Source organism: Vulpes lagopus, chromosome 3 (assembly GCF_018345385.1).
Source record: "Vulpes lagopus strain Blue_001 chromosome 3, ASM1834538v1, whole genome shotgun sequence".
NCBI lineage: Eukaryota > Metazoa > Chordata > Mammalia > Carnivora > Canidae > Vulpes > Vulpes lagopus.
The window spans coordinates 125,967,627-125,994,723 of NC_054826.1; the positions used below are offsets into that span (position 1 = coordinate 125,967,627).

A 27,097-nucleotide genomic window follows, 5' to 3' on the forward strand; every position below is an offset into this window, starting at 1 on the left:
CGGGGGAGCCCCTCCAGATCCGCACTTGGGGTTCCCGTGAGCCCAGGCGGCGCTGCGCAGTCGCACTCCGGAGCCCGCGCGCGCCGGGACGAACCATCTGCGTCCGCCGAGGGGGGTGGAGGTTCGGCCCCGCGCCGAGTCAGGGCCCCGACGGGGGGGAGTCCCGAAGCAGCGCGGCCTGGGCTCCCTTCGCACAGGGCGGCCGGGAACAGGTGGCTTTGCCAGGATGGAGCGAGAGCTGCGGGGGTGGGGGGGCGGCCTTCTCGCAGGTTCCACACGCCCCCTCCTCCGGCGGTGGACTCGGCTTCAAGGTCCCAGGAGGCGGGCGGGGGGCGGGGTGCTCGGTTCTCCCCTCCAGCGTCTCCCACCCGGGCTGCGGCGGGAGGTGGGGGCCGGGCCGGGGTCGGGGTGCCGAGCGCTAGCAGAGGGTAGTCGCGGGCCCCGACTTCTCCCGGCCGCCCGCCCGTCGGGCCCTCGGGGTGGTCCCGGGAGGGACCCCTGTCCCTATCGCCGACCCCGCGCGGCCCCCCCGCCCCCCGGGCCTCTGGGGCCGCAGTTCCCGCGGCCGCTCGCATGGCAGACGAGAAGCTGGTGGTGGTGTTCGGGGCCACAGGTGAGCGAGCGCGACCCCGGCCCCGCAGGGCCTGGGGGGCGTCCCCGGGATGGGGTTGGACGGAGGGCCTTGCGTCTCGGACCCCTGACCCGGGGGCAGGACTCGGGGTCACATTCCCCTTACGGAGGGGGGGCACCTGGGTGGCTCAGCGGTCGAACATCTTTAAAATCCTTAAAAGAAATTAATTGCTTTAGCTTCTTCGAATAAGTGGCACTTGCACACGGTACAAACTGCATCTTCCCTCCCACCTCCGGCTGGGCGACCCCATCCATCACGGTCATCAAGTTTCTAGAGAATCCTGCCAGAGATACACAAAGATGATCATTATTTTCTTGAATGGCCCACTGTCCTATTTTGTCCCCATCTTGTTTTTTTTTTTTCTTTTCTTTTCTTCACTCCTTGTATAGTAAGGTGAGAAGGGGAGGTAGGAAGGTTGGTCTGTCAAGGAACCAAGTGCCTCCAGTGGAAGGGAGGGAAGGCTCTATAGGAAGTCAGGAAGAGCAGGGACATGGGAAAAGGAAAGTCAATGTTTACATGGGGCCTTTGTGACTGCAGGGTCGTGGAGGGCACGTGCTTTCCACTCCCTGCTGGAGTCTGAGGTGCTATCCGTTCACTCTCTTCCTCAGTTAATCTCCAAGCTTCCTATTCCCTGTTGGGGTTTGAGTGCCCCCCCCCCCCCCCCAGAGGAAGGGCTTGTTCTATATTCAGATGAATTCCTAGAGGCTTTTTTCTAAAGGAGCAAGGGGCCTGGGGTTAGGGGTGTCTGAAGGTTAGGGCAGCAACAGGTACCTTCTTCCCCTTTGTAAATAGTATTTTTATACTTTCTCCTCACCATCTCAGGCTTTATATGTGGGAGCCCCTGAATGGAGGGAGGGGGGTGTCCTCGCCCCCACCTGGAGCAGGTGAGGGTGGGGCAAAGGTATGTATTTAAAGAAAATTAAATTTAATAACAAGTTTCTCTAAAAAAATATATATATATATTTAAAAACCTAGAACAGGTTAAGATATAAAGCATATACCATATAATTCACCCGTTTAAAGTATGCAGTTTGCGATTTCTCTTCTATTCACAGAGCTCTGTGGCCATCACCACATCATCACATCACCACACATCACCACATCACCACATTAGAACATTTCACCGCTCCCAAAGGAAACCTCATACCCACTAGCATTTCTCCTAACTTTCCCCAGCCCCTGGCAGACACCAATCTACTTTCTGTCTGTAGGTTTGCCCATTCTGGATGTTTTGTATAAATGAAGTCATACAGGGTGTGGCCTTTTGTGTTTGGCTGCTTTAACTTGGCATCATGTTTTTGAGGTTACCTTTTGTAACCTTTAGAGGGTTTTTTTTATTTTTTTGGGTTTTGTGGGAAGAGGAGGAGCAGAGAGTCTTAGTGATTTTTTTTTTTTTTTTTTAAGATTTTTGGGCTAGATGACCTGAGCTGAAGGCAGATGCTTAACTCCGGCTGAGCCGCCTAAGCACCCCTGAGAGAGAATTTTAAGCAGGCTCCATGCCCAGTGCAACCCTGAGATCATTACCTGAGCTGAAATCAAGAGTTGGACACTTAATGCACCAAGCCACCCAGGCACCACCCTCTTCGTAGCATGTATCAATAGTTCATTCCTTTTCATAGCTGAATAATATTCCATTTTATGGGTGGACCGCATTGTGTTTATCCACTCATCTTTTTTTTTTTTTTTTAAATTTTTATTTATTTACGAGAGTCACAGAGAGAGAGAGAGGCAGAGACACAGGCAGAGGGAGAAGCAGGCTCCATGCACCGGGAGCCCGACGTGGGATTCGATCCCGGGTCTCCAGGATCGCGCCCTGAGCCAAAGGCAAGCGCCAAACCGCTGCGCCACCCAGGGATCCCAATCCACTCATCTGTTGATGGACATTTGATTTGTTTCTACTTTTTGGCTATTGTGAATAATGCTGCTGTGAATATTCATGTACGAGTTTTTGTGTAGACATTTTTTTAATCTCTTTTTTAAAGATTTATTTATTTATTTATGATAGACATAGAGAGAGAGAGGGGGGCAGAGACACAGGAGGAGGGAGAAGCAGGCTCCACGACAGGAGCCCGACGTGGGACTCAATCCTGGGACTCAATCCCGGGACTCCAGGATCACACCCCGGGCCAAAGGCAGGCGCTAAACCGCTGAGCCACCCAGTGATCCCCTGTGTAGACATATTTTGAATTTGGGGTGTATATGCTTAGAATGGAATTGCTGGATCATCTCATAACTCTTGTGTTTAGCACTTTGTGAACCCACCAGACTGTTTTTCAAAGCGACTACACCATTTTACATTCCCACCGGTACTGTGTGAGGATGGTTGCCTTTGCAACTTGCCTTTTCACTCCAGTAGAGTTTGTATGCACCTGTCCAAGGCACACACACAGATCTGCCACATTCTTTTTAATCGCTTTTGCATGGATTGATCACATATTCAACCAGATTCTTACCAAAAGACAAGTCATTGGTCTACAAATTTCCACTGTTGCAAATAGTGCTGCAGCCAATTTTCTTATATGTATATTCATGGATGATTTTTATTTTCTTCTTTTGATGATTTTACTTTTTCTCATTTTTTAAAAATTTTTATTTATTTATGATAGTCACACAGAGAGAGAGGGAAAGGCAGAGACACAGGGAGAGGGAGAAGCAGGCTCCATGCACCGGGAGCCCGATGTGGGATTCGATCCCGGGTCTCCAGGATCGCGCCCCGGGCCAAAGGCAGGCGCTAAACCGCTGCGCCACCCAGGGATCCCTTTTTCTCATTTTCTCAGTCATTTTTTTTGAAAGATTTTATTTATTTATTCATGAGAGACACAGAGAGAGAAAGGCAGAGGGAGAAGCTGGCTCCATGCAGGGAGCCCGACGTGGGACTCGATCCTGGGTCTCCAGTATCAGGCCCTGGGCTGAAGGCGGCACTAAACCACTGAGCCACCCGGGCTGCCCTATTTAAAAATCTTTTTTTTTTTTTAAGTTTTTTTTTTATTTATTTATGATAGTCACAGAGAGAGAAAGAGAGAGAGGCAGAGACATAGGCAGAGGGAGAAGCAGGCTCCATGCACTGGGAGCCCGTTGTGGGATTCGATCCCGGGTCTCCAGGATTGCGCCCTGGGCCAAAGGCAGGCGCCAAACCGCTGCGCCACCCAGGGATCCCTAAAAATCTTTTTTAAAGGTTTTTTTTTTTTTTTTTTTTTTTTAAGTAATCTCAACACCCAGAGTGGGGCTGAAACTCATGACCCTGAGATCAAGAGTTGTTGCATGCTCATTTGACTGAGCCACCCTGGCACCCCTCAGTCTTAAAAAGGGGGGGCTGCCCGGGACCAGTATCTTGCCCTGAGCCAATGACAGACGCTCAACTGCTAAAGCCACTCAGGCATCCCCCAAAAGACTTAAGTAAATGTAAATTAGGTACTCTTTTAAAGGTGAGTGAATTTTATCTAAGTAAAGCTTTCATTTTTACAATGGTATAAAGTGTTTAATGAAGATCACAGGTGAAAAGTGTCTGGGTGTTTGGGTGTGGTGGAGCGTTCCCTTTGGGGCTTCCCCCTAGCAGGACCCACTGGCAGGTCCAACCCTGCAGGTCTTTCTGACTCTTCACAGGTGCTCAGGGAGGCTCCGTGGCCCGGACGCTTCTGGAAGATGGGACGTTTAGAGTTCGAGTGGTGACGCGGGACCCTGGGCAGAAGGCAGCAAAGAAGCTGAGGCTGCAGGGTGCAGAAGTGGTACAGGGAGACCAGGATGACGAGGCCAGCATGGAGCTGGCCCTGACTGGGGCGCATGCTGCCTTCATTGTGACCAACTACTGGGAGAACTGCAGCCAGGAGCAGGAGGTCAAGCAGGTGAGGGCAGGTCGGAGGGAGGGCGTGGGCAGGGCGGCCTAGGAGCAGGGGATCTTAGAAGGAGCTCCCTGGAGGCAGCTCCAACTTGCTGGAGAGGGGCTGACCCTGCCTATGACCGATGTCCACTGCAGGCCTTTTCCCTCCTCTTTTGCACAGTCCTCTTGGACTTTAATGAGTGAAAGAGGCAGCTGCTTTCTCTTCCAGTGACTTTTGTTTAGATGTCATTCAAGCACCATCGCTTGCCCTTTGGAAGTGTATAATTCAGTGTATATTCTCCAGGTTGTGCAACCACACCACCACCTAATTCCAGAACATTTTACCACCCTGAAAAGAAATCTGTACCTATTAGCAGTCACTCCCAGTTACCACCTGCCCCCAGCCTAAGGCAACTGAGAATCTACTTTGTCATCCAGTGACTTCTTACACTTTGTAACAAACCATCTCTGTTGACCCATCATTTTCTGATAATAAGATGCATAAGTTTTAATTGTATTGTTGGAGGAAGCTTGAAAATCAGTACACCCAGATCGGTAAATATACCCAATCTCATCAGAATACATTCCCGTCACCCCAGTGTCCCTGTCATATGTGGTGTGGTTCTGTTTATCCTGTTTTCCACCCACATTCCAGTTAGTTGGGTTATTGAGCCCCGCTGGCAGGGGTGGACAGGAGACAGGGAACATGAGACATGGCCCTCGTTCTGTCTCACTGACAATGGGGACACTGGTATGGGGCACTCGGGTCTGTGGGATGTACTGTTGGTGGCAGAGGAGGGGTCCCGGCTGACTGTCAGCACTCAGCCCTGCATTGTCCACAACCAGCCACGGCTCTGCCCTGGGCTGGTTAAAGAAAGGGAGGCGTGATCGGCTCCCTGGTCTCCAAATTTTTTTTTTTTAAGATTTTATTTATTTATGAGAGATGGAGAGAGAGGCAGAGATGTAGACAGAGGGAGAAGCAGGTCCCTTCTGCAGGGAGCCCGATGCGGGATTCCATCCTGGGACCTTGAGATCACGCCGAGCCAAAGGCAGATGCTCAACCACTGAGCCATCTAGGCGTCCCTCCAAACTTTTTAGCCTTGACACTTTCTCTGTTTGTTTGTTTTTTTAAGATTTTATTTATTTATTCATAGAGACAGAGAGAGAGAGAGAGAGGCAGAGACACAGGCAGAGGGAGAAGCAGGCTTCATGCAGGGAGCCTGACGTGGGACTCGATCCCGAGTCTCCAGGGTCACACCCCAGGCTGCAGGTGGCGCTAGACCGCTGCGCCACGGGGGCTGCCCTTGACATTTTCTTTGAATAGGTCTTCCATGGAAGCCCATCCCACAGAGTGGAGGATGACAGTTTTTCTGGTGGATCGTGGTCTTGGCTCATTATCCCAAGAGCCTGTGTTCTCATCCTCTGGCTGCCAGTACAAGCCTCTTGGCTTCAAATCACAGGAATTGACTCTCTCCGGTCTGGGGGCCCAAAGTCCAGAATCGGGGCGCTTTCAGAAGGACGTTCTGAGGGTGATTCCACTCCTTGCCTCTTCCAACTTCTGGCAGCGGCTGGCTCTCCTCGTGGCCATGTCACCGAGTCTCTGTCTCGGCCTTCGTGTGGCTTTCTCTCCTTATCTTTTCTTGAGTCTCTCATAGGGACCCTTGTCAGATTGAGGGCCCAGCTTATGGTCGTGTGGCTAGTGCATTGCAGAGCCGGTGTGGCACCCGAGCAGTGCGCGTGCTTTACCCCTGAGCTGCACTTGCTCCCTGGTGGACTCGGTGTGGCCCTCTCCCAAGCAGCAGACCTGCCCTCCCCCACCCGCACAGTGCACGGGGTGCGCCAGAGTTGGTCATAACAGGAAGTACAGCAACCCAGGGGATCTAGAGAGGTGATGCTTAGGTAGAAGGCTTACAGTGGTACGTGAGAGGGCGTGGCACCACGTGTGAGCGTTGTTCCAGGAGAGGGAGCCTTATCAGGGTGAAGTGGTGTGGGCCTCTTAGTGTCAGGTACGGTGGCAGCAGGGGTGGGCAAGCCAGAGCTGTGGCGGTGGACACATATCCTCCCTCTTAGCTTTGTGGTTTCTCCTTTCCTGCTCACCAGGGAAAGCTGCTGGCCAACGTGGCCAAGCGCCTGGGCCTTCACTATGTGATCTACAGTGGCCTGGAGAACATCAAGAAGCTGACGGCCGGGAGACTGGCAGCAGGCCACTTTGATGGCAAAGGGGAGGTGGAGCAGTATTTCCGGGACATCGGAGTTCCCATGACCAGCGTGCGGCTGTCCTGCTATTTTGAGAACCTCCTCTCCTACTTCCTGCCCCAGAAAGCCCCCGATGGAAAGAGCTACTTGCTGAGTGAGTGCCCTTCCTCCTTCCTTGAGCGTCGGCTCACTAAGGGGAGCTGTGGGTGCTGCAGAAAAGTGGCTTGTCCTCAGGTGGTTCTGGGTCCCAGCCCTGATTCTTTCATGTTAGGCTTGTGACTTTGAACAGAGCATGTAACCTTGCTGGGCCTCTGCGTCTTGCTCTGTGAAATGAGTGTAACTGACTTTTCCAGAGGCAACGAGAAAATCTGCCAGGAGGCAATGATGCAGTGATGCAGTGATGCAATGTTGCAGTGCTTCATCTGCTACAGAGATGAATGTGCTTGTTGTGACTTCTCCTTCAGGTGTAAGAGAGGATTTGGAAGATCAGGTCCAGTGGTAGGTTTCACAAAGTAGGAAAGCACTTTCTTCTCAGTCTGCAAACGGGCTGCAGGGAACCTTATGCAGCTTGTGTCCTGTGGTTGGCTGGAGTCCTCAGCCAGCCACCCCTCACCCTGTGCATGAACAGCAGGGAGAGAGTGCGGCACGGTCGTAGTGCTGACAAACCAGCATTGCCCGTTATAGTTTGCAAAGCCGGTCAGAGATACCTCTTGTGTTCCGTCTCTAGTTGAGCTCTGAGCCAACGAGGCCTCTGGGTGACCTGAAAGGGCAGCTGCGGTGGCACCTTCTCACAGGTGAGGAGTGCAGCAGGACCCAAGTGCTCCTAGGGCCACATCTAGATAACGCCGTGTCTCTCTATCCACCAAACCACCTTGGCAGTTGAGTTGCTCACTGATGTAACACATTTACAGAGCCCCTGCCACGTGCTGCTCTGGGCCAGACCCTGCCCTCGGCACACAGACCTCCCTGCTAGTGTCGTTGGCTTTCCAGCCGATGCCTTAAGAGCAGCCCCTTCAGTTCCTTCCGGTTCCTGTCTTCGCCCTGAGACGGTACGCTGGTCCAGTGTTCTCCCCACGCTGTGAATGGAGTAACCAGGGCGCAGAGTGTAAACAGATGCCAAGATGGCAGGGCTCGGGTTGCATCCCGTGTCCTGACTAAACACCACTGCTGCTTCTCCACAGACACCGAGGTGCTGGCCTGTGCACATGTCCAGGTGATTGGCTGGTGCAAACACCAGCTTCAAACCCTTGAGATGTGTGCCAGCACACCCCTCCCCCCCCCCCAGGCTTGCCCGTGGGTGATGTGCCCATGGACGGCATATCTGTGACCGACCTGGGCCCTGTGGTGCTCAGCCTGCTGAAGATGCCAGAAGAATATGTTGGCCGGAACATTGGGCTCAGTACCTGCAAGCACACAGCAGAAGAGTATGCCGCTCTGCTCTCCAAGCACACTGGGAAGGCCGTGTGTGATGCCAAGGTGGGCTCCTGCTGCCCTGGGCCTGGGATGGGTGAGGTCCCAGCTCCCACTGGGGACTCTGGCAGTCCCATTCTGGTCGTTCTAACCCCCAGTGGGGGCTTTATGGGTGGTAGAGAAGTAGTATCTAGGACTGCCCCATTACTCTGGGCAAGGTAAATCTGAATTCATCGCTGTGAACATTTGTCATGCTGTACTTGGGAGCCAAGTGTGGCTGCTGAGAGAAATTTCTAGCTTAGGCAGTTGACCAAATGGAGAGGAAGGTTTCTGGGAAGAGGGGACCCTAGGGGCCAAGGCAAGGAGTGAACACAACAGGGATCCTGGGCTTCTCTAGGGGTGTGACATGAGGGAGGGAAGGGGAATGAGGCCAGAGACATGGGCCCTACCCTGTCTTCTCTCGGCCTTGCTGGGTGGGTGGGAGACCCTCTGTCCTCTTCTGTCCCTGCCAACCCTCAGTCTTTCTGTTCAGACCCGTAGGTGCCTTGTTTATTTGGCCTTCCCATTATGGTAGTAAGACTTACTAAAGGAAGTCTGGGAAACTCCAAGTCATTAAAAGACAAAAACTAGGGCAGCCGGGGTAGCTCAGTGGTTTAGCGCCGACTTCAGCCCAGGGCGTGATCCTGGAGACCCGGGATCGAGTCCCATGTCAGGCTCCCTGCATGGAGCCTGCTTCTCCCTCTGCCTGTGTCTGTGTCTCTCTCTCTGTGTCTCTCATGAATAAATAAATAAATCTTAAAAAAGAAAAAAAAGAAAAAAAAGGCAAAAACCACCCCTAGAGCTCCTAGAGACAAGCAGAGCAATGATGGAGGGGGGGGGGGGCATGGCAGGACCTGTTTCAGGTGGGTCAGACCCCCCCACCCAACTGGGATCCTGCTCCCAGCCCTGAACACCCACCAGTGTATGACCTTGGGGCACAATCCCTGACCCTCTGTGCCTCAGATTCCTTATCTATAAAATGGGTATGTGACTAGTATCTCCTTCCCTGGTTAGGATGGAATGGAATAATAGATGTGTTTCCTTAGTGTAGTGAAGTGCTCTAGAAAACATGTCCTAAATGGCCGTGCGTTACATCTAGACAAAGGTCTGAAGCAGCCATGGAGATTTTGACGAACTGAGAAGTTTAGATGCAGTTTGGTCAGCAAAGGGGAACAGCTTTGGTTTTTGAACAACAAAGTGATGTTTGCAGAATTCTGGTTTGGAAAGGGCTGAGAAGTTTCCATCCCATGATCTTGAAAGAGAAGGATTTATGCACTGGGTGTTACTCTGTATGTTGGCAAATTGAACACCAATAAAAAATAAATTTATTATTTAAAAAAAAGGATTTATGATTTTTTTTTAAGATTTTGTTTATTCATTTGAGACACACAGAGAGAAAGGCAGAGACATAGGCAGAAGGAGAAGCAGGCTCCATGCAGGGAGCCCGATGCGGGACTCAAACCTGGAAATCCGGGATCACACCCTGAGCCAAAGGCAGGCGCTCAACCACTGAGCCACCCAGGCGTCCCTATTTTTTTTTTTTTTAATTTTTATTTATTTATGATAGTCACAGAGAGAGAGAGGCAGAGACACAGGCAGAGGGAGAAGCAGGCTCCATGCACCGGGAGCCCGACGTGGGACTCGATCCCGGGTCTCCAGGATCGCGCCCTGGGCCAAAGGCAGGCGCCAAACCGCTACGCCAACCAGGGATCCCCCTATTTTTTTTTTTTTTAAGTAATCTGTACACCCACCATGGGGCTCGAACTCATGACCCCATCATGGAGGTTCGCATGCTCTGACTGAACTAGCTAGGTGCCCCTTGAAAGAGCAGTTGACTTAAAACGGTTTTTTGTTTGTTTTTTTTTTTAACTTTAATCTTTGTAGTAGAAGAGTTTTCAGATGAACTTACTGGAAAGGACTTGGGTTGGGAGTGGGTTCCCAGTGGGTCCAGCTGGGGCGCTGGAGATACTGACAGACCCACCAGACTCCTCTCTGTTTCTAGACGACCCCGGAGGACTACGAGAAGCAGGGCTTCCCAGGTGCCCGTGACCTGGCCAACATGTTCCGTTTCTATGCCCTGAAGCCTGACCGTGACATCGATCTGACCCTGAGGCTCAACCCCAAAGCCAGGACGCTGGACCAGTGGCTAGAGCAGCACAAAGGGGACTTTGCTGGGCTCTGACCCTGCCACCTCTCAGCCCCATCTGGGGAGATGGGGAGGTGCAGCACAGTGATCCCTTGTTTTACAAAAAAAAAATATATTTTTTAAGTAAAGGCCATTGTTCTCACAGATGGCTTCCAAAAGAAAAGGGCTTTGTTTCAGGGACTGGGGTTGGGGTGGCAGCTGCTAGGGTATGAAAATTCCTATAGGAAGCATCATGTGGCAGGGTTCCAGCGCCCCTCCCCTGCAGGGGGCTTGAGGCCCAAAGAAGCGGCTCTGAGCACTGTTTCTACCACATTTGATGGTGTAGAGTCCGGGGTATAGAGGGCCTTCTGCACCCCAGCCACAAGCAATGCCTCATTATACCCCAGTGCACACAGCCTTCATCTCTAGAGAGCTGGTGAGGTCAACTGGCTGCTCCTTCCTGGAGTTTGAAGGCGGCAAGACCAGAAGCACCTTCTCCCTTTCTTTTTCTCACTTTCTGGGGTGGGGTCTTCCCTCAGCCAAGGCAACCCTACGATGTGGGTGATCTTCAAAACAGGCTGGACAGAACGTCTGAAGTGACAGACTGCAGCAGAGGTCGCCACGATTGCATGCCACTGAAAAAAGGTGATGGGCTGCTTATAGTAAAGGCTAGGAGGCAAAGCCAAGGAAGGGACAGCGCTGCCTCGCTTGTAGTGTGCACACAGGCTTGGGATGGCAGGGCAGGTTCGACTTCTCCCGCTCACTTTAGAGAAGAGGAAGCAGAGAGCCCAGAGAACACCAGTCATGTGCTGGAGGTCCCTTGGCAGGCTTGTTTGCAAACACTAACGGATTTGCATAACTTCTATCATGGCTCCTTCCTCAGGCCTCTGTACCTGCAGTCCTGAGGAAAGATAGCCCTACTACATTCATTTGATCCATTAATTGATTACTTGAAAAAGCATTTGTTTGACAACCTACCAGCGTGCTGGGCCCTAAATACATTAACCAAAAAGGTTATGCTCTTTGCTTTGAGCGTGGGTTGGTGGGAAAACCAGATACAAATACGTACGGATACAGATTGACACAGAGCTGCAGAGACCAGGAGGCATAGATAGGAATGGGAGGAGGGGGCCAGGGATAGCCTCTGAGGTTTGAGGGAGGGTAGCAAGTATCCCCACTACAGACAGAGCAGAAAGGCTGATGGTGTGGGCTTCCGAGCCCCGCAGCATCAGCAGGAAAATGACAGGCCATCCATATCCAGCCCCGTGTGATGCCAAGTCCCCCATTCCCCAGGGTGGGAAGTCCATCCGTTGGGGCTGAGACTCACTGTGGTGTGATCTGAGAGTGGCCCAAGGTCAGCAGAGCCTGGGAGGGGGGCCCTGTGCCCAGGTGCAGAGCAAACCAGCGAGTCCACATTGAGTTCCAAAGTGACAAGACCTGAGCAGCCTGGGTGGCTCAGCAGTTTAGTGCTGCCTTCAGCCCAGGTTGTTATCCTGGAGACCCAGGATCAAGTCCCATGTCAGGCTCCCTGCCTGTGTCTCTGCCCCCCTCTCTCTCTGTTTCTCATGAATAAGTAAAATCTTAAAAAAAAAAAAAAAAAGTGACAGGACCTGAGCATGTCACTGAGCCTTGCCAGTCTGCTCACCTGGTGCTACACCTGGCCAGGCTGTTCTGAGGGTGCCATGATAGATCATTTGTGAAAGTGGTATCTGACACCTCTGGGTCACCCTCCTCCTGACACATAAGGTCAAATCCTGTTGGCCTCCAGTACCCTTCAGCCCGTTCCCTGTCCCTCATAAAGGGTCACACCCACTGACCCCATCCCAGGTGTGGCCAAAGCAGCTGACCTCAGTGGGAGCAGCCCATGTCCCAAAGCCAATGAAGTAGATAGCACTGTGCACAACAATCAGGATGCTCTACGCCATGAACCATCCACACTGCACACAAACACCAAATCCTCAGCAGTAAAACTACTCTGTGTATTATAATGGATCCATGTCATGACAGATCTGTCTAAACCCACAGAAAGTACAGCACCAGGAGCAAACCCTGATGTAAACTGGACTCTGGATGATGATGATGGATCATTATAGGTTTGAATGGAACAAATGTCCTGCTCTGTAGAGGTGTATTAGTAGGGGAGGCTGTGCATGTGGGGCCAGAAGGTATAGGGGAAATCCCTGTACTTTCAATTTTGCTGAGAACCTAAACTGTTCTAAAAAGTAAAGTCTATTAAAAAGTAATCCTAGTATTTTAGGGGCTCCTGGGTGGCTCAGTTGGTTGAGAGTTGGCCTTCAGCTCAGGTCATGATCCCAGGTTACTGGGATTGAGCCCCATATGGGGCTTCCTGCTCAGTGGGACGCCTGGTTCCCCTCTCCCTCTGCTCCTCCTGCTCTCAAATAAATAAAAATGTTTTTTAAAAGTCTAGTATTAAAAAAAAAATTAAAAAGTCTAGTATTTTGGGCAGCCTGGGTGGCTCAGCGGTTTAGCGCCGCCTTCAGCCCAGGGCTGATCCTGGAGACCCGGAATCGAGTCCTGGGTCAGGCTCCCTGCATGGAGCCTGCTTCTCCCTCTGCCTGCGTCTCTGCCTCTCTCTCTCATATGAATAAATAAAATCTTTTTAAAAAAAAGTCTAGTATTTTATTATTTTTTAAGATTTTATTTATTCATGAGAGATACAGAGGCAGAGACGCAGGCAGAGGGAGGGAGAAGCAGGCTCCCCCACAGGGAGCCCAATGTGGGACTCGATCCCTGAACCGGGAATCACGCTGTGAGCCGAAGGTAGATGCTAACCGCTGAGCCACCCAGGCGTCCAAAAATCTTAGTATTTTCAACTCTCTGACCTAGAACAGTCTCAAGTCTACTCTCTTCCCATGTCTCTTGGCAACAACCAGATGTGGCTGGACAGGAACTGGCCTTCCCCGCACCCTGGACATTCAGGTTGAGGTACCTTGCCTGTGCATCACTGCAGGAAGGAAGCACATGTGGGTCACGCCACACACGGTGCTGGGGAGTCTGGTTCAGCACCACAACATCCTGCTGGTGGAGGTGGCCCAGCTGGGCAGGTGCCACGTGTGCCTGATTTTGTGAAATTTGGTGCCTGAAAAGACATGAGTTAGCTGCCAACATTTCTCACTTTCCTGTGGTAAAATATAAAGTTTACCCTTTTAATCATGTTTAAGGGTACAGAGGCATTAATTATGTTCATGTTGTTATGCAGCCCTCACCACCATCCTTCTCCAGAACTTTCTCATCTTCCCAGACTGCAACTCTCCCAATGAAACTAACTTCCCATTTCCTCTCCCCCACCCTCCCTGCACGAACTAATCTACTTCGTCTCTAGGAGCTTGACTACTCCTAAGTACCTTATACAGCTGCCAACATTTTGAGATGAGTCAGCTTTCATTTCATAGCACTACTACAGCCAAAGACAAAATTACCCAAATGCCTATCAGGGAATGACAAAAACAAAGGTGGTCTATCCACGGAATGGAATCTACTCAGCCATAAAAATGAGTAAGTACTGATTCATGCTACAAGGCAGATGAACCTTGAGACATTAGTGAAACCAGGAGGAACCAGAAGAGATCACATACTGTACGAGTCCATTTATATGAATAGGTGGATCGTAGAGGCAGGAAGCAGATTCGTGGCCGCCAAGGTCTGGGGGAGTAAGGGCTGCTAAGGAATGTGATTTCAGGGTGATGAAAAGATTCTAAAATTATGGGGATGGATGTATAATGTTGAACTAAAATCCACTAAATTACATACTTTCATGGCCCCCTTAGGTGGAGCTGAAGAGTGATCATCCCTTTCAGATAGGGCAGCCAGCCTCCACCACTCCCTACTGTCTCCTGGGCGCTGGGGAAGCAGGTCAGGGCCCCTTGGCTTTATGTAAAGTTGCTGCTGGCTCACCTGTGACCCTTCACGAGGATCATAACTTCTGGCTGAAAGATATAGGGCACCTGGCTGCCTCAGTTGGTAGAATGTGCAACTCTTGATCTCAGGGTTTTGAGTTCAAGCCTCACTATGGCTGTAGTGATTACTTAAAATCTTTTTTTTTTTTTTAAAGATTTTATTTATTTATTCATGAGAGACACAGAGAGAAAGAGACACAGGCACAGGCAGAGGGAGAAGCAGGCTCCATGCAGGGAACCCGACGCGAGACTCGATCTTGGGTCTCCAGGTTCACACCCTGGGCTGAAGGCGGGGCGGAGCTATCAGGGCTACCCCTAAAATCTTTTAAAAATAAATAAAAGGTACAAAATACAGCTTTCCTAGTGCTAAAACACCCCTTGTGCAAGAGTTACTACAAGTGTCCACATATTTCAGCAACAGGCCCCAGTGAGGAAGAAAGCAAAGCGAGGGCGGGGCAATCTCTAGACACTTGGGTAGCCAAGAAGCTTGGGGGAGTGGAAAGGATTGTCATCTCTGAGGTGGGGTGGGGAAGGAAGCACTCAAGTCCATCTAAACCCAGAAGGCTCAGGAGAACAGCTCAGGTGGAAAACAAACCGGAGCAGAGACCTGCCAGTGGGATGGAGCCACACTCTGCTGCCCAGGTCAGCCTCACCCACACGTGACTGTGCCTTTCCTACCCACCTACCTTTCCACTCCTCAGTCCCCAAGGCTCAGGGGCTGAGTTACTTTTCTATATTTTTGAATGCCTCATCTCATGCTCCAGCCTCAACTCAGAGGTTGCAAAGTCTGGTGACAAATGCCTCCAGAGCCACGAAGCCAAATCCAAGCCTTGAGTGGGACTTGATTTCTAGGTTGTTGCACTGCCACCTTCAGACCACCAAGGGCAGGATGCCCGGTACTGCAGTAACTGTGTCTCACTAGCAAGAAAACCACATTTCTCTTTCAAGGTCTTCCTCTACACTTCTGCTTTTAAAAGACAGAACAGGAAAAGGACTTGACTTCTCCAGGAAGAAAACTTCAGCTGTCATGAGACACTGCCCAGCTTCTTGCTGTACCTGGGATCTGGGACAGTGCCCGGCTCCTTCTGGTAAACCAGTATCTGAAACCCGTAGAAAGTTACCATGGAGCCTCTCTGTGCCCACCAGCTCTTCCCAACCTCTTTGCCCAACCCAGGAAATGCTTCCACAGCTCACTGCTCAGCCCAGAGCCTGGGGATGAGTCTGACCTTTTTGCTCAGGGCCCCTCCTGCTGTGCCAAGGGGGCTTTTGTGAGACAGCCTTCAGCTAGGAGCCCTGACTAGTTAAACTACAATGAGCTAAAATGTTAATGCTCACCCCCGCCCAAATACTCCCTGCTCTAGGATCTGGGCTTGTCAGAGCACCACCCAGCCACCCGTGTGCACGTGCTCCAGGGCTGGTAGGACTCTGGACAAGGCCAGCCAAGTCTCCAGCCAGCCCCAGGAAGGCCAACAGTGATGTGGGACAGCCTTGTCTATGGATGAACACCAGCAACTCCACTGCTAAGTCCCCTGTAGAAAGTGGTTTGAACTCTGAAATTTCAAAGAAAAAAATGACCACAATTTATGCTTTAAATATCTTTTTGCAGTAATCTTATTTACATCAATATGGAATCATTTTACATTCTTAGATCAGACAGTTATAGATGCTTTATTTTAGTAAATTATGAAGGGAAACAAAAAGGAAACCATTCCTAAGTTTTCTCCATTAGCCTGTCTTACCACAGTGGAAGGATCTGGAAACACATGGAGCCCGCACATCCTACAAGCTGAGGCTGGGGGGACAGTGTGTTTTGCTCTGGCTGGACGGTGGACCTTTCAACTGTTCAGACTGTGCTTTCCTTTTCTGAACAAACATTTATACAAAAGACAATGATTCTCAGCAGTGAATAATTTACACACACTTCTGAAAACAGAGGTCAACAGGGTGGGTGGTGAGAACCAAGCCCCTGGCAGGCAGAGGGGGTAGGGCTCTGGGTTAACAGGCTCGTAGCCTGCTGGGCCCAGGCTGCAGCTGTGACCACCTGTGGTCCAGCAGAAAGGAAGGAGCCCCATTCAATGCCTGGCTTAGAACAACAGAACTCAACCGTCAGGAACGAGAAGCCACTCCATACAGGGTAGAAGCAAGGACCATCCGTCCTGATAAGGATCATGGCCCACATGGGCAGGAATGGCATCTCCAGGAAGGCCCTTAGTACATGCCTCCGCAGCCCCCAAGATGCCGATGTCTCAGCTGCTTGGGATCTTTGGGAATTAACCTCCAGGAAGAGGAGAGGGTATCCCTGCTGAGGGATGGATGATGCAATGGGGCGTGCAGGCCCCAGGTTCCTCAAAAAGACAACCTGGCAGGGAAGGCGAATATTCCAGAACCTCCCGGAGGTTTGCTGAGAGGGAAATTAATCACTTCATGACTCAATGTAGCTTAAGGCTTCATTTTTAAGCTGTAAGCATGGCCTTTAATTCTTTAACTAAGATCTCCATACTTGAGTCCAAATTAGAGTTTTAGCTCTGCAAGAAGTGTCCAGTTGTTTTACTCTGCCTGAGCCAGAAGAGGCCCAGGTACCTACCCACAGACAGGAAGCTTCCACCACCCCTCCTGTGCGCCACACCGTACTGCCAGGGGCTGTCCCCCATGACCACTCCGTGGGGAGGTGTGTTGTCACATGGTTTCGCTGTTGCCAAGGCAGTCCAGGGCCTCTGCAGGCAGGGGCTCAGTGCTGCTGTTCTGGAATCCTTCCGGTGCCCTGGCCATGAGGAGGGGCTGCTGCTCCCAGCCTAGTTTCCAGTGGACCGTTTTCCTGAGCCAAGACACAAGTGGTTATGTTTCACTACCATCCCAGGATGAAGACGCCCTGTGGGTGAGCCTCTGTCATCCCTGGGAAGAAGCTGCATCAGGGGTCCCAGTCACCAGGGACCAGAACAAGTAAAAACCAGTCCAACACCACAGTGAGTAAGTGTGACTCCCAGTAGCCCTGAGGTGACCCTAAGCCTCCCAGGCAGGCCATGAGTTAGGAGATTGGGGTGCTCTGAGTTCTAGGCCTGGCTCTGCTACGACTCGCCCTCTATGACCATGAGTAGCCTGGTTCCCGCCACTGTTGGCCGCAGTCCCCTGGAAGCTGGTGGAAGGAGGGCTGTGAGGCAGCTCCCTGTGTAAGCTCTCTAGGAAGTGGACAGAAGGCGGTTTGGTTGGGCCCAGCACTGCCGGCTGACGCTGCCACCTTGCCCTGAGGCAGGCATCTGCACGGACCGGGAGGCCTGGTCCTGAGTGGAGCCAGAAGCGCCACACCCAGACTGGCACCTCTTCCAAGCCTGGGAGTAGGGGGCGAGGGGTACAATGTTGGTTAAAATGAGGGAAAACAGGGATTAGTTCACCAGGAAGCAAAGGGGAAGAAACCTTAGGGTTTTCCTACCTCGGCTGGGTATCAGGAGGTAAACATTTTCTTAAGTTTGGAAAGGAATCCCTCCTTGTCCTCCCCAGCCTCAGGCCTAGCCTTGCCTCTTGCGGAGCTATCCATGGTCCTGCCACCTGGGCACAAACAGCAGAAAGAACTGGGGTCAAGGGCGCCACCTCCAGGAGTCCCATCCCTGGCCCCACCTCCCCACACCTGGCCAACCAGAGGCTGGTGGCTCCAGAAGCCACCAAGCACCACCCTGAGAGGGAAGGGACCACTCCCAGGCTGGCTTCAGGCCTGTGACTGAATGCAAACAGGCCACTCGGTGCTATAGTGTCCCAACTGCTCCTCGAGTCACTGGTCCACAACAGGGCAACAAGACAGAGAGAGGGACGATGACCAGCTATCTCTATTGTAATAACTGTCACAACTGCCAAGTGCCAGATGCCTTCCAGGCCAAGCCACACAGATTTCACGGTAGTTCATTCAATCCTTTACCAGTATATTTCACAGATTAAAAAAGTAAAAAACACAAAACACAAATGCAGAGATGTTAGGTAGTTTGCCTAAGGTTACACAGCTGGTAGGTGGGAGGGAGAACAGAGTTCAAACCCAAAGAGACGGGTCCAGAACCCAAGCTCTTAATGACTGTAAGAAGGTGAAGAACACATGCCAAGACCAACTAATCAGCTTCCATGCTCCATACGTGTGCACTTAACATCTCTGGGATATTCAGGGAGGGGACTCGCCACCTTGTGGAATCCCATGTCATGTGCGCTTCTTCTAACCTGTAACAATGATAGTGGGGGACCCTGGATGTCAGTGGGCAGCCTCCACATCAAGACCATCTGAGCCCAGATGCTCTAGACAAAGGGAAGCTGCTCTCCAGGCAAAGACTATGGAGATCAAGTCTGTTGTATAAACACATCCTTTTCAAGATCTGCCAAACACTAGGGAGGCTGGACAAGCTTCTGCCACGAGCTAGACTACACACCAGTACTCAGTATTTTAAATTGCAGGGCACGTTGTTAACATGCTAGGATGCATATGCAAAGTACAGCACATAGCACAGTAATAATGGTCATGGTCCCCAAGATCTCAGTCAGTAAGAGGCCAAAGCTCTGGGTACCAGACCCCGAACAGGGGTGGGTGAAGTCATCCCAGGTTCAGCCCCCTTGGTAGTCCTGTGGACCTGGCATGGCCTCAAAGCTCCAGAATGTCTTCAGAGAGCGAGCAGTGGGCCCAAACAAGATGTGCTAACCAAGGTCTGAGCAATGACCAAAGCCAAGATACCCAGGTTGATCCCCGACTCCCAGGGCTCCCCAGTGAAGGACCTGGGCACTGCACAATCACCATAGCAAAGGTGCCCACTTCCATAGATGACAAGGCCATGTGTGCCTTCCCTTAGTCCTTCACATCCCGTTCTTACATAAAGACTTAAGTAACAAAGACCCTCCATAGCAACCCATAAACCAGAAATTTCCCTTCACTCACAGGCCTTCTCAGACACAAAGGAGAGCACAAATGCTGAATTTCATCATGTTCTTGTTCAGGATAACAAACCTTTGCATGTGTGCACCGTCATTATGAGTTAGAGCTGATGGAGCTTCTGCCAAGTACCGTGTCAGATGCCTTCCCTACATGATCACCCTATGATGGTGCAATTATCATTCCCAACTTACAGATGCTACTGCTGAGGCCTGGGGAGGGGAAGTGATTTACATAAGGCTTTACAGATAACAACAGCAGAGAGGGGCCCTGTATCAGCAGACATCAGAACACATGCTGTTAGCTACCAGTCATGATAGAGCACAGAAACATTTGGATTGCTGTCACCCTCCTCCCCCAACTCTGCTGTCTTCATCACCTAGAAGGCAGGAAGCAGTTATGCACCAGGGCGACAGGTATTTGAGCTAAGGTGGCCAAAGTCCCCAGAATAAGTACCTCATTAACTGGTTCATGGTTCACAACAAAAAAATAAAACTACAAAACACAGACACACCTAGAAATTCTCACCCCCTACTACCAGGAACACCACCTCATCTCTATTTTATTTTATTTTTTAAAGCTTTTATTTATTTATTTATTCATGAGAGACACACACACACACACACAGAGGCAAAGACACAGGCAGAGGGAGAAACAGGCTCCATGGAGGGAGCCCGATGCAGCACTCGATCCTGGGACTCCAGAATCATGCCCTGGGCCAAAGGCAGGCAGTCAACCACTGAGCCACCCAGGTGTCCCCTTGACTCTATTTTAAATTTGGATAAAAGGACTACGGTCTCCCTCAGGAATAAGGTTTACTGGCAGGGGTATCAAAGGATATAAGCACTGAATTTAAAATTCTGAACCAGGGCAGCCCAGGTGGCTCATTGGTTTAGCGCCGCCTTCCGTCCAGGGCATGATCCCGGAGACCCGGGATCGAGTCCCACGTCGGGCTCCCAGCATGGAGCCTGCTTCTCCCTCTGCCTGTGTTCTCTGCCTCTCTCTCTCATTCTGTCTCCATGAATAAACACATAAATAAATCTTTAAAAAAAAATTTAATTAAAAAAAATAAAAAATAAAATTCTGAACCAAATGTCAGGAATAAACTATGCACAAAGATGACAAAGTCTATCAATACGCTGCTTTTCTTGCCCGGGGCAGGAGGAGGGACATTCAGGTGCATTTAGGTTTTAGGATGGGATACAAACATGGACACTTTGCTTCCAAAGCTTCTTCAAACACAGCCAGTATGTGAGTTTTGCCTTCAGAATAGAGAGGAAATGCCCGTGGGAGAAGCCCACTCCGGCCGAATGGGCACTATACAAGCATTTCCAAGTCTACACCTTCAGAAGTGACCATAGCCAGATGGCTGCTCAGCCGACACACACAGAGGCCAAACCCGAGGCCATAGGTCTCTTTCCTGAGACAGACCTACAACTCCCATCCCTCTCAAAGCATCTCCCATCCGATGGTTAGGAAAATGAATTCAAAAAAACTCAGCCAACCTTTACTGTGAGCCAGCCTTGCACCAGGTGCTATACGAGGTGCTGAGGGATTCAGAGAAGAAACATGTCAGCTTAGTGCAGAGGGATTCCAAGTCGGAACTGCCTGATGGCTGTTTGTAAGGTGATGTCAGGAGAAGAATAATAGGTAATACTCATCCCATGAATATGTGCCATGTTTTTGGGCCAAAGTGTTTTCTCCATGGGCACAAACTCCTAGTGTTATGAGGAGGGTCTGGCATGTATCTAGAGTTCAGTGCTTGCCATCTTCTCCCGTTATCTGTAAGCAGATGAAGGCAGGGGCCTTGTCTCTGCACGGCACCTCTTAACACATGACGGACACTAAATGAACTTATGTTTTGAAGAAACAGAGGCCAACAGGACTCCAGGATCTGATTTCTGAGGACCAGGTCGCCCTACAGGTGGAGGTGCAGGTCTATACTCCCAGCCTGACTCCCTGTCTACACACACAAGCTGAGTCAGCAGAGTACCTCTTGTTATATTAAAATGTCTTTCCCTTCATCTTCTTCTGCCTCCACCCTCTGTAAAGGTCAACACCATCAACTACACCAGAGAAGACAAACAGCAGGTGGGATCCCCAAATACTGAGCGGGATCCCCAAATACTGAGCTCCGGAACTGGTTTCTACCCCTACAGTTAAATGGATGTATGTGTGTTGTCACCAAGAACTAACGATGACCCAGAAACACAAACAATGAACCACTCTGCTTTTAACTCAAAAAGTCCCGCAGTAGCTTCAGAGTGCCCTGATTCCCCATGTCTTGCTGCTTAGCCCTAAGCACTGAGAGTCCCTAAGCACACTGTGTCTTTCTGGACTTTCTAGATCACAGCCTGGGAGATAAGCTAGGGTCAGCCATTAAGGTTTTCACCAGCTGCATCAGGGACCAAAAATAAGCAAGAGACATCGAATCCCCCCAAAACTTCAGGTCAGTTTCCTGTGTAATTGTATCTATCCCAAATGCCTTCCAGGTGCCCCTTCCCCTAAGGAAAGCAAAGACGCCCAGGAATTGTATCTGTGATGACTCTTGTCAGCAACCCCCCGCGCCCCCCCCCGCCCGCTGCGCTTGTGCATGCACTCGCTCTTTTTCTCTGTCCCAAATGAATAAACAAAATACTTTTAAAAATAAAAATAAACAAAAATAAATAAAAATTTATGGATGGGAGGCAATTTTCCCACTGGAATACAACTCTGAAATAACAATGAAAGTGAGTGGGAAAGGAAAAATAATTTGGCATACCTACTTTACCGTATAAACAACTTTCAGAAATGTATTCAATGCATATATTAAAGTTAAGCTACACTCAGCAAAATTATGTCAACAGAAATTTAAAAGGAAGAAGTAGCAAAGTGTCTGACACACAAGAGGTTCCCAATAAATTCTGGCTGAACAAAAGGAAAGGGAACTAGCTACCAGGACAAAGAACCGAGAAAATCACAAGGGTCAGAAGGACAACTCTCAATTTAAACTACCAGAAAGGAGTTTACAAAAACACCAGTGTTCTAATATAGTGAACGAGACCTACGTCACCTCCGTGAGCTCACTCAGGCAGATGTCAAGCTCCTCTGTACGTGGGGAGAGGAGGAAAGCTAGAGTGTCTGTAAAGCAAATCTCCCATGCTAGGTAACTTGGAACATTTGCAGTCCAGGAAGACGGTAGTGGAGCACAAGTGGAATTACATGAAAGAGCTATTCCCACTTGGTTTTAGTTCAAGAATATAAAAGTCCAGGCACCAAACCATTCCACGTTTGGTCAGGCTACAGACAGGATTTGTGGTAGCTGCATTTACACAGTGGACTTAGTCTCTGGACTCCACGCAGCTCAACAAATTCTATGCAGAGGCTGTTATCGCTGGGATCGCCAAACCTGGGCTCCCAGACCAAGCCCTCTACCTCACTGGGAAACTCCTACCACCTGCTCCAACTGACCATTCACGCTCTGAGGACATGGGACCCAAACAAAAACACAACAAGGCAACGAGGAGGAAGCATGGGCAGCTGAAGCCAGTGCATCCACACAGCCTGTCCCCACTCGAGCAGGAGCCTGACCAACAACGGACCAGCATCTCTTCTGCAGTGCACCCCCACCTCCCACAGGAAGAGGTGCCACGGCCATGGTGTCCATCACCAAAGCTCCTGCCTGCTGGCATTTTGAAATCAAATCACTAATATGTAAATACACTCCCAGATAGAGCATGGCACTGGAGATCTGGGTGAATGAGGCATTTGCTCATGGCCAAACAAATTCAGAGTCAGACCTGCTGAACACAGGCAGATCTATGATCATGTGATAGGCTTTTTATACTGTTTACAACATGCTCTGAGGTCTCAATGAGGCATTCTGGGTCAGGACTGCAGAAAGCCTACAGATCCATCTTCTCCTTAAGCTGCTACAATGAGTGTCTTACCAGGATGTACCCAAGGTCACAAGGCAGGTGGCAGAACCATGGATAGAACTCGAACTCTAAGAGCAGCTCTTGGAGACATATACCTGCTCTCTGGCTGGAGGCGTGCTAGTGCTCTCTGACCTCCTGACCTCAGCACACACACAGTAAATTAGGGCGGCTTTACTCTGGAGCGGTTGGCATTCAGCTCTTCCTAGCTCACAGGTCCCATCTTTCTACCACGCTCCCCACCATGTGGAAACCCCAACATGTTTCTGAACTGTGCGTCCTCCAAGGACTGAGAGGACTTCTACATGCCAGCATGTCATCTTACCCGTGCTTGTGTTGGTGACACCATTCACCGTCCCCTCCACATCGGTCTCATCCTCGGCATAGCTTAGGATCAGGCTCTGCTGCCGGCTTGTCAGTCTCCTGTGGACCAAACACAGTTGAGTGTTTCAAGGCAGCGCTTTAAACGATGGGCTTGGCCATTTCGTCTATCAGTATGTGGGAAATGTGGGGCCCCTGACTTGGCAGGCACATACACCCTGAGACTAAGAGCCATACTCTCACAGTTTCTTTTCTTTTTTTTTTTTCCTTAAGATTTTATGTATTTATTCATGAGAGACACAGGCAGGCTCCTCGCAGGAAGCCTGACGTGGGACTTGATCCCGAAACTCCAGGATCACCCCTGAGCAGAAGGCAGACACTCAACCACTGAGCCACCCAGGTATCCCTATCCTCAAAGTTTCAATCAAGAAAATGGAAACTGGGATGCCTAGGTGGCTCAGTCAGTTAAGCGTCTGCCTTTGGCTCAAGTCATGATCCCAGAGTCCTGAGATTGAGCCCCAAGTCAGGATCCCTGCTCAGCAGGGAGCCTGCTTCTCCCTCTGCCCTTCCTTCCTCATGCTCACTCTCTCTCAAATAAATAAAATCTTAAGAAAAAGAAAATGGAAACTATGCTCATCAAGGTGAGTACCATATAATCTATCAGACTACTGAATCATTTTTGTACACCTGAAAACTAACACAATGTTAGGAAAGAAGAAAAGTTCCTAAAATACACTAAGTTTTTTTGTTTTTTAAAGACTTTATTTGACAGCGAGAGAGCACAAGCAGGGGCAGCTGAGAGGGAGAGGGAGAAACAGGCTCCCCACTGAGCAGAGAACCTGACACAGGGCTCAATCCCAGGACCCTGGGATCATGACCAGAGTCAAAGGCAGATGCTTCACTGACTGTGCCATCCAGGCACCCTACCCTAAGTTGTTTTTAAACAGCTTTCATGGGATCCCTGGGTGGCGCAGCGGTTTGGCGCCTGCCTTTGGCCCAGGGCACGATCCTGGAGACCTGGGATCGAATCCCACGTCGGGCTCCCGGTGCATGGAGCTTGCTTCTCCCTCTGCCTGTGTCTCTGCCTCTCTATCTCTCTCTCTGTGTGTGACTATCATAAATAAATAAAAATTAAAAAAAAAATAAACAGCTTTCATAAATACTAAATAGTTTACTTTAAAGGGGGGAGGGGCTCTTACAAACATCCTATGTAGGAAGTTAACTAAACGGAGTGTTGGAAAGCCGGTCCTGCCCAGTAGGGTCGGACGCACAGCACTCCGCTCGGACCTTTCTCCCAGATGACACAGACATCATGTGCCATGATTCAGTCACAGATCTGTCTCTCCCAGCAGAGCCCTAGTGCCTTGAGAGCAGAAATAACAACATCAACAGCAGCGGCTACAGCTACGTGTACCTATACGTATTACTCCATTTCCTAGCAGTTAACGAGATTGACTTTTTATTACGCCTGCTCTGCAAGGGGGCACTTGGCAGGACACACCTGACTAGAGGGAGGAAGTACCACAAGCGTGCACAAGCCTCAGTGCTCACAGCAGCAGACAGCAGGCCCAGGCCAGGGGGCTCAGCACAGGGCCTGGCAGGTAAAAAAGCCCTCAACTGGGTCCTGCTGAGTGGGGAAGGTGCGGAGATCGGGCGGACCTCACCATGGCTATGTGGGCACGCACTTTGGAACTCTTATCTTGATGTGAATGTAGTGATCTCCATAGCCGTAACTGTTAATCCGAGGGATGCCCTTCCCACTCATCCGAATCTTCTGGTCTGACTGAATCCCAGGGGGTATCTATAAAGAAAGGAAATCTGTGGTTTGCCTTGGTCTCCAGTTGCTCAAATGGAAACATTTCACTACACACTTACTCCTAGGCAAAAACTGCCATTCAGGTTTCTATACAAACCGGCTAAACCCAAGTCCACCTAAAGCAGAGCCTGTGAAGGGGACTTGTGGGCAGTTTGGGGAGGTGAGCCCACAAGGAAGAGAAAGGGAGCATGAAGAGCAAGAACTGGGAGGAGGCAAAGCCAAGACAGGGACAGGCGCACACTGCCTGGTGCCCACAGGAGTTGACACGACCCAGAATTGCCTTCCCTAGCAATTCCACAGTCAAGGCCCAGTCTGTGGTGTGAACCCAAGGAATGGCCTGACCTTCTTCCTACCTCCCCCAGACCTTACTGAGTCCCCAACATGCTGCTTGTTCAAAGTTTCTGGCCACTTCTCAGCCCCATTTCAGAAAAAAGAGAGCAATGAAGTGCAAGACTGGCAAAGATATCCTTGCCCTCTTACCGTCACGTTAATTGTCTCGTACAAGCCCTGCGCTCTGGCTGTCCCTCCAAGAATAGCCTGAGCTATGGAAATAAAGAGGTCAGAGTGGATGTCTGCACCGTCCCTCCGGAACACAGGGCTTTTCTGCACCTAGGGCCAAGCAAGAGAGATACAGTTATGCACAGAGAAGTCCTGAGACTGGACAACAGTCCCACATCTCAGCAGCCTGGGCACAGGCCCTGGCATGCATCATGGTTACACTGCTTCTGTGTGAAGAGCATAGTACCGAGGGAGAGAATGTATTCTGACTAAAGAAGTAGGACAGGACCCCGGCTCCAACAATTACACATCATTTCTATACTGTAATGGATCTATCACAGATCCATTTCTATACTGCGATGCAAGAGTGTCAGTCTCAGATCAAGCCTTCCAACTGACAAAAAAAGTAAAATCGGCTTTTTGAACATTAACAACAAAAATCTTACTCTACTGGAAGGTTTAAAGAAACAGACTAGTACTTCTACAAAGGCAAACAGTTTATTTTCCAAACATATATTTGGTACAAACTCCCTCAAGACAGCCAGGCAATGCTGGAATGATCTACCCTTTGGGTTTCAAAGACACTCCCTGCCTTGCAGTGATGTCCTCTCCTTGCGTTCTTGTCTATTATCACTTGGGGGTGGGGTCTGGAGCCCCTACTGAGCCCATCATAAAGCCTGGCTTCTAGCAGGCTGCCTTTGTTTTGATCCCCTGGTCTAGCAATTCACACTTTACAGTATTTTTATTTTTGTTTACATTATGCGATATTTCACATACACGTAACCAGGCAAATAACATCACACACACACACTCAGTGCCCACAACCCAGCTGAGGTAACAAGACATCAGGACATGGTGAAGGGTCCCGGCTCCTCCAGTGACTGCCATGCTGGATGCAGTAGTTACCATTCCCACGTATACACACGTGTCCTCAAATAACACGTAACACCATCTCATATGTAAGCTGTGTACAGACAGGCTTCCTCCCTGCATCTGCTTGCAATCTGCTTTCTTTCCCTCACTGGCAACTGAGGAGTCTCGAAATGTGTCATGCTGACACATGTGGCTCTGGTTTCTTCCTCTGACTGCTCTGAGGCACTCTGGCCATCATGTGGTTCACTCAGCTATGCTCTTCTCCCAGGGCAGCAGGCTTCTGTCAGAGTCTTGCTATTATGAGTGAAGGTATCTTGCTTGCAGCCTGTGATTTCCGCTTGCTGCGCCTGTGTGACTTTCTCCTTAGGGAATGTACCTGGAGGGGCTGCAGGCAAAGGGCACTCCCTCCCTCACAATCCCCCCATATCAGTAAACTAGTCTGTCCCTGCACACAGTATATAAAACTGTACCTCTGGCACTTGCTATCCCCACAAACAATTCAATATGTAAATTAAAAACACGAGGAGAGGTGTTCTATATTTTCGTGGGAACTTTGTTCTGTCCAAATCCAGCACAAAGGTTTAACGTGACAGGTGTTTAACAACCCTACAGAGTTGGCCACTGTTGCCCTTAGAAACAGATG

The 27,097-nt window shown here is 50.3% G+C and overlaps 2 protein-coding genes across 5 annotated transcripts in view; one reads left to right on the top strand and one right to left on the bottom strand.

Annotated features, from left to right (window-relative positions):
- Positions 1–42: 42 nt before the first annotated feature.
- Positions 43–10,397, top strand: NMRAL1 (NmrA like redox sensor 1). Of its 3 annotated transcripts, XM_041747424.1 has the most exons (5): positions 107–613; positions 4,235–4,473; positions 6,549–6,798; positions 7,930–8,120; positions 10,096–10,397. In XM_041747424.1, exons 1-5 carry the CDS (start codon positions 574–576, stop codon positions 10,273–10,275), a joined length of 900 nt encoding a protein of 299 aa, XP_041603358.1. In that variant the 5' UTR covers positions 107–573; the 3' UTR covers positions 10,276–10,397. The 3 variants fall into 3 exon arrangements, with proteins under 3 accessions (XP_041603359.1, XP_041603360.1, XP_041603358.1); XM_041747425.1 differs by lacking the exon at positions 10,096–10,397 and having other exon boundaries at positions 43–613; positions 7,826–8,103; XM_041747426.1 differs by lacking the exons at positions 7,930–8,120; positions 10,096–10,397 and adding an exon at positions 6,998–7,818 and having other exon boundaries at positions 61–613.
- A 5,318-nt stretch (positions 10,398–15,715) lies between these two features.
- The window catches only part of DNAJA3 (DnaJ heat shock protein family (Hsp40) member A3), a 36,674-nt gene continuing 25,292 nt past the window's right edge, over positions 15,716–27,097 (bottom strand). The window contains exons 8-12 of one of the 2 annotated variants that reach the window (XM_041749808.1): positions 25,564–25,692; positions 24,953–25,068; positions 23,272–23,369; positions 17,563–17,678; positions 15,716–16,950 (exon numbers count right to left, since the gene is read on the bottom strand). In XM_041749808.1, the coding sequence (XP_041605742.1) occupies positions 17,575–17,678; positions 23,272–23,369; positions 24,953–25,068; positions 25,564–25,692 (447 nt within the window). In that variant the 3' untranslated portion in view covers positions 15,716–16,950; positions 17,563–17,574. The remainder of the gene's footprint in view (positions 16,951–17,562; positions 17,679–23,271; positions 23,370–24,952; positions 25,069–25,563; positions 25,693–27,097) is intronic. The other variant, XM_041749809.1, reaches the window with a different exon arrangement.

Bases quoted from the DNA above. Each gene is read 5' to 3' on its own strand.
- NMRAL1 (XM_041747424.1), top strand. From the start codon at position 574: ATGGCAGACGAGAAGCTGGTGGTGGTGTTCGGGGCCACAG. The intron at 614-4,234 runs GTGAGCGAGCGC...GACTCTTCACAG, and splicing joins GGTGGTGTTCGGGGCCACAG to GTGCTCAGGGAGGCTCCGTG. The intron at 8,121-10,095 runs GTGGGCTCCTGC...CTCTGTTTCTAG, and splicing joins AGGCCGTGTGTGATGCCAAG to ACGACCCCGGAGGACTACGA.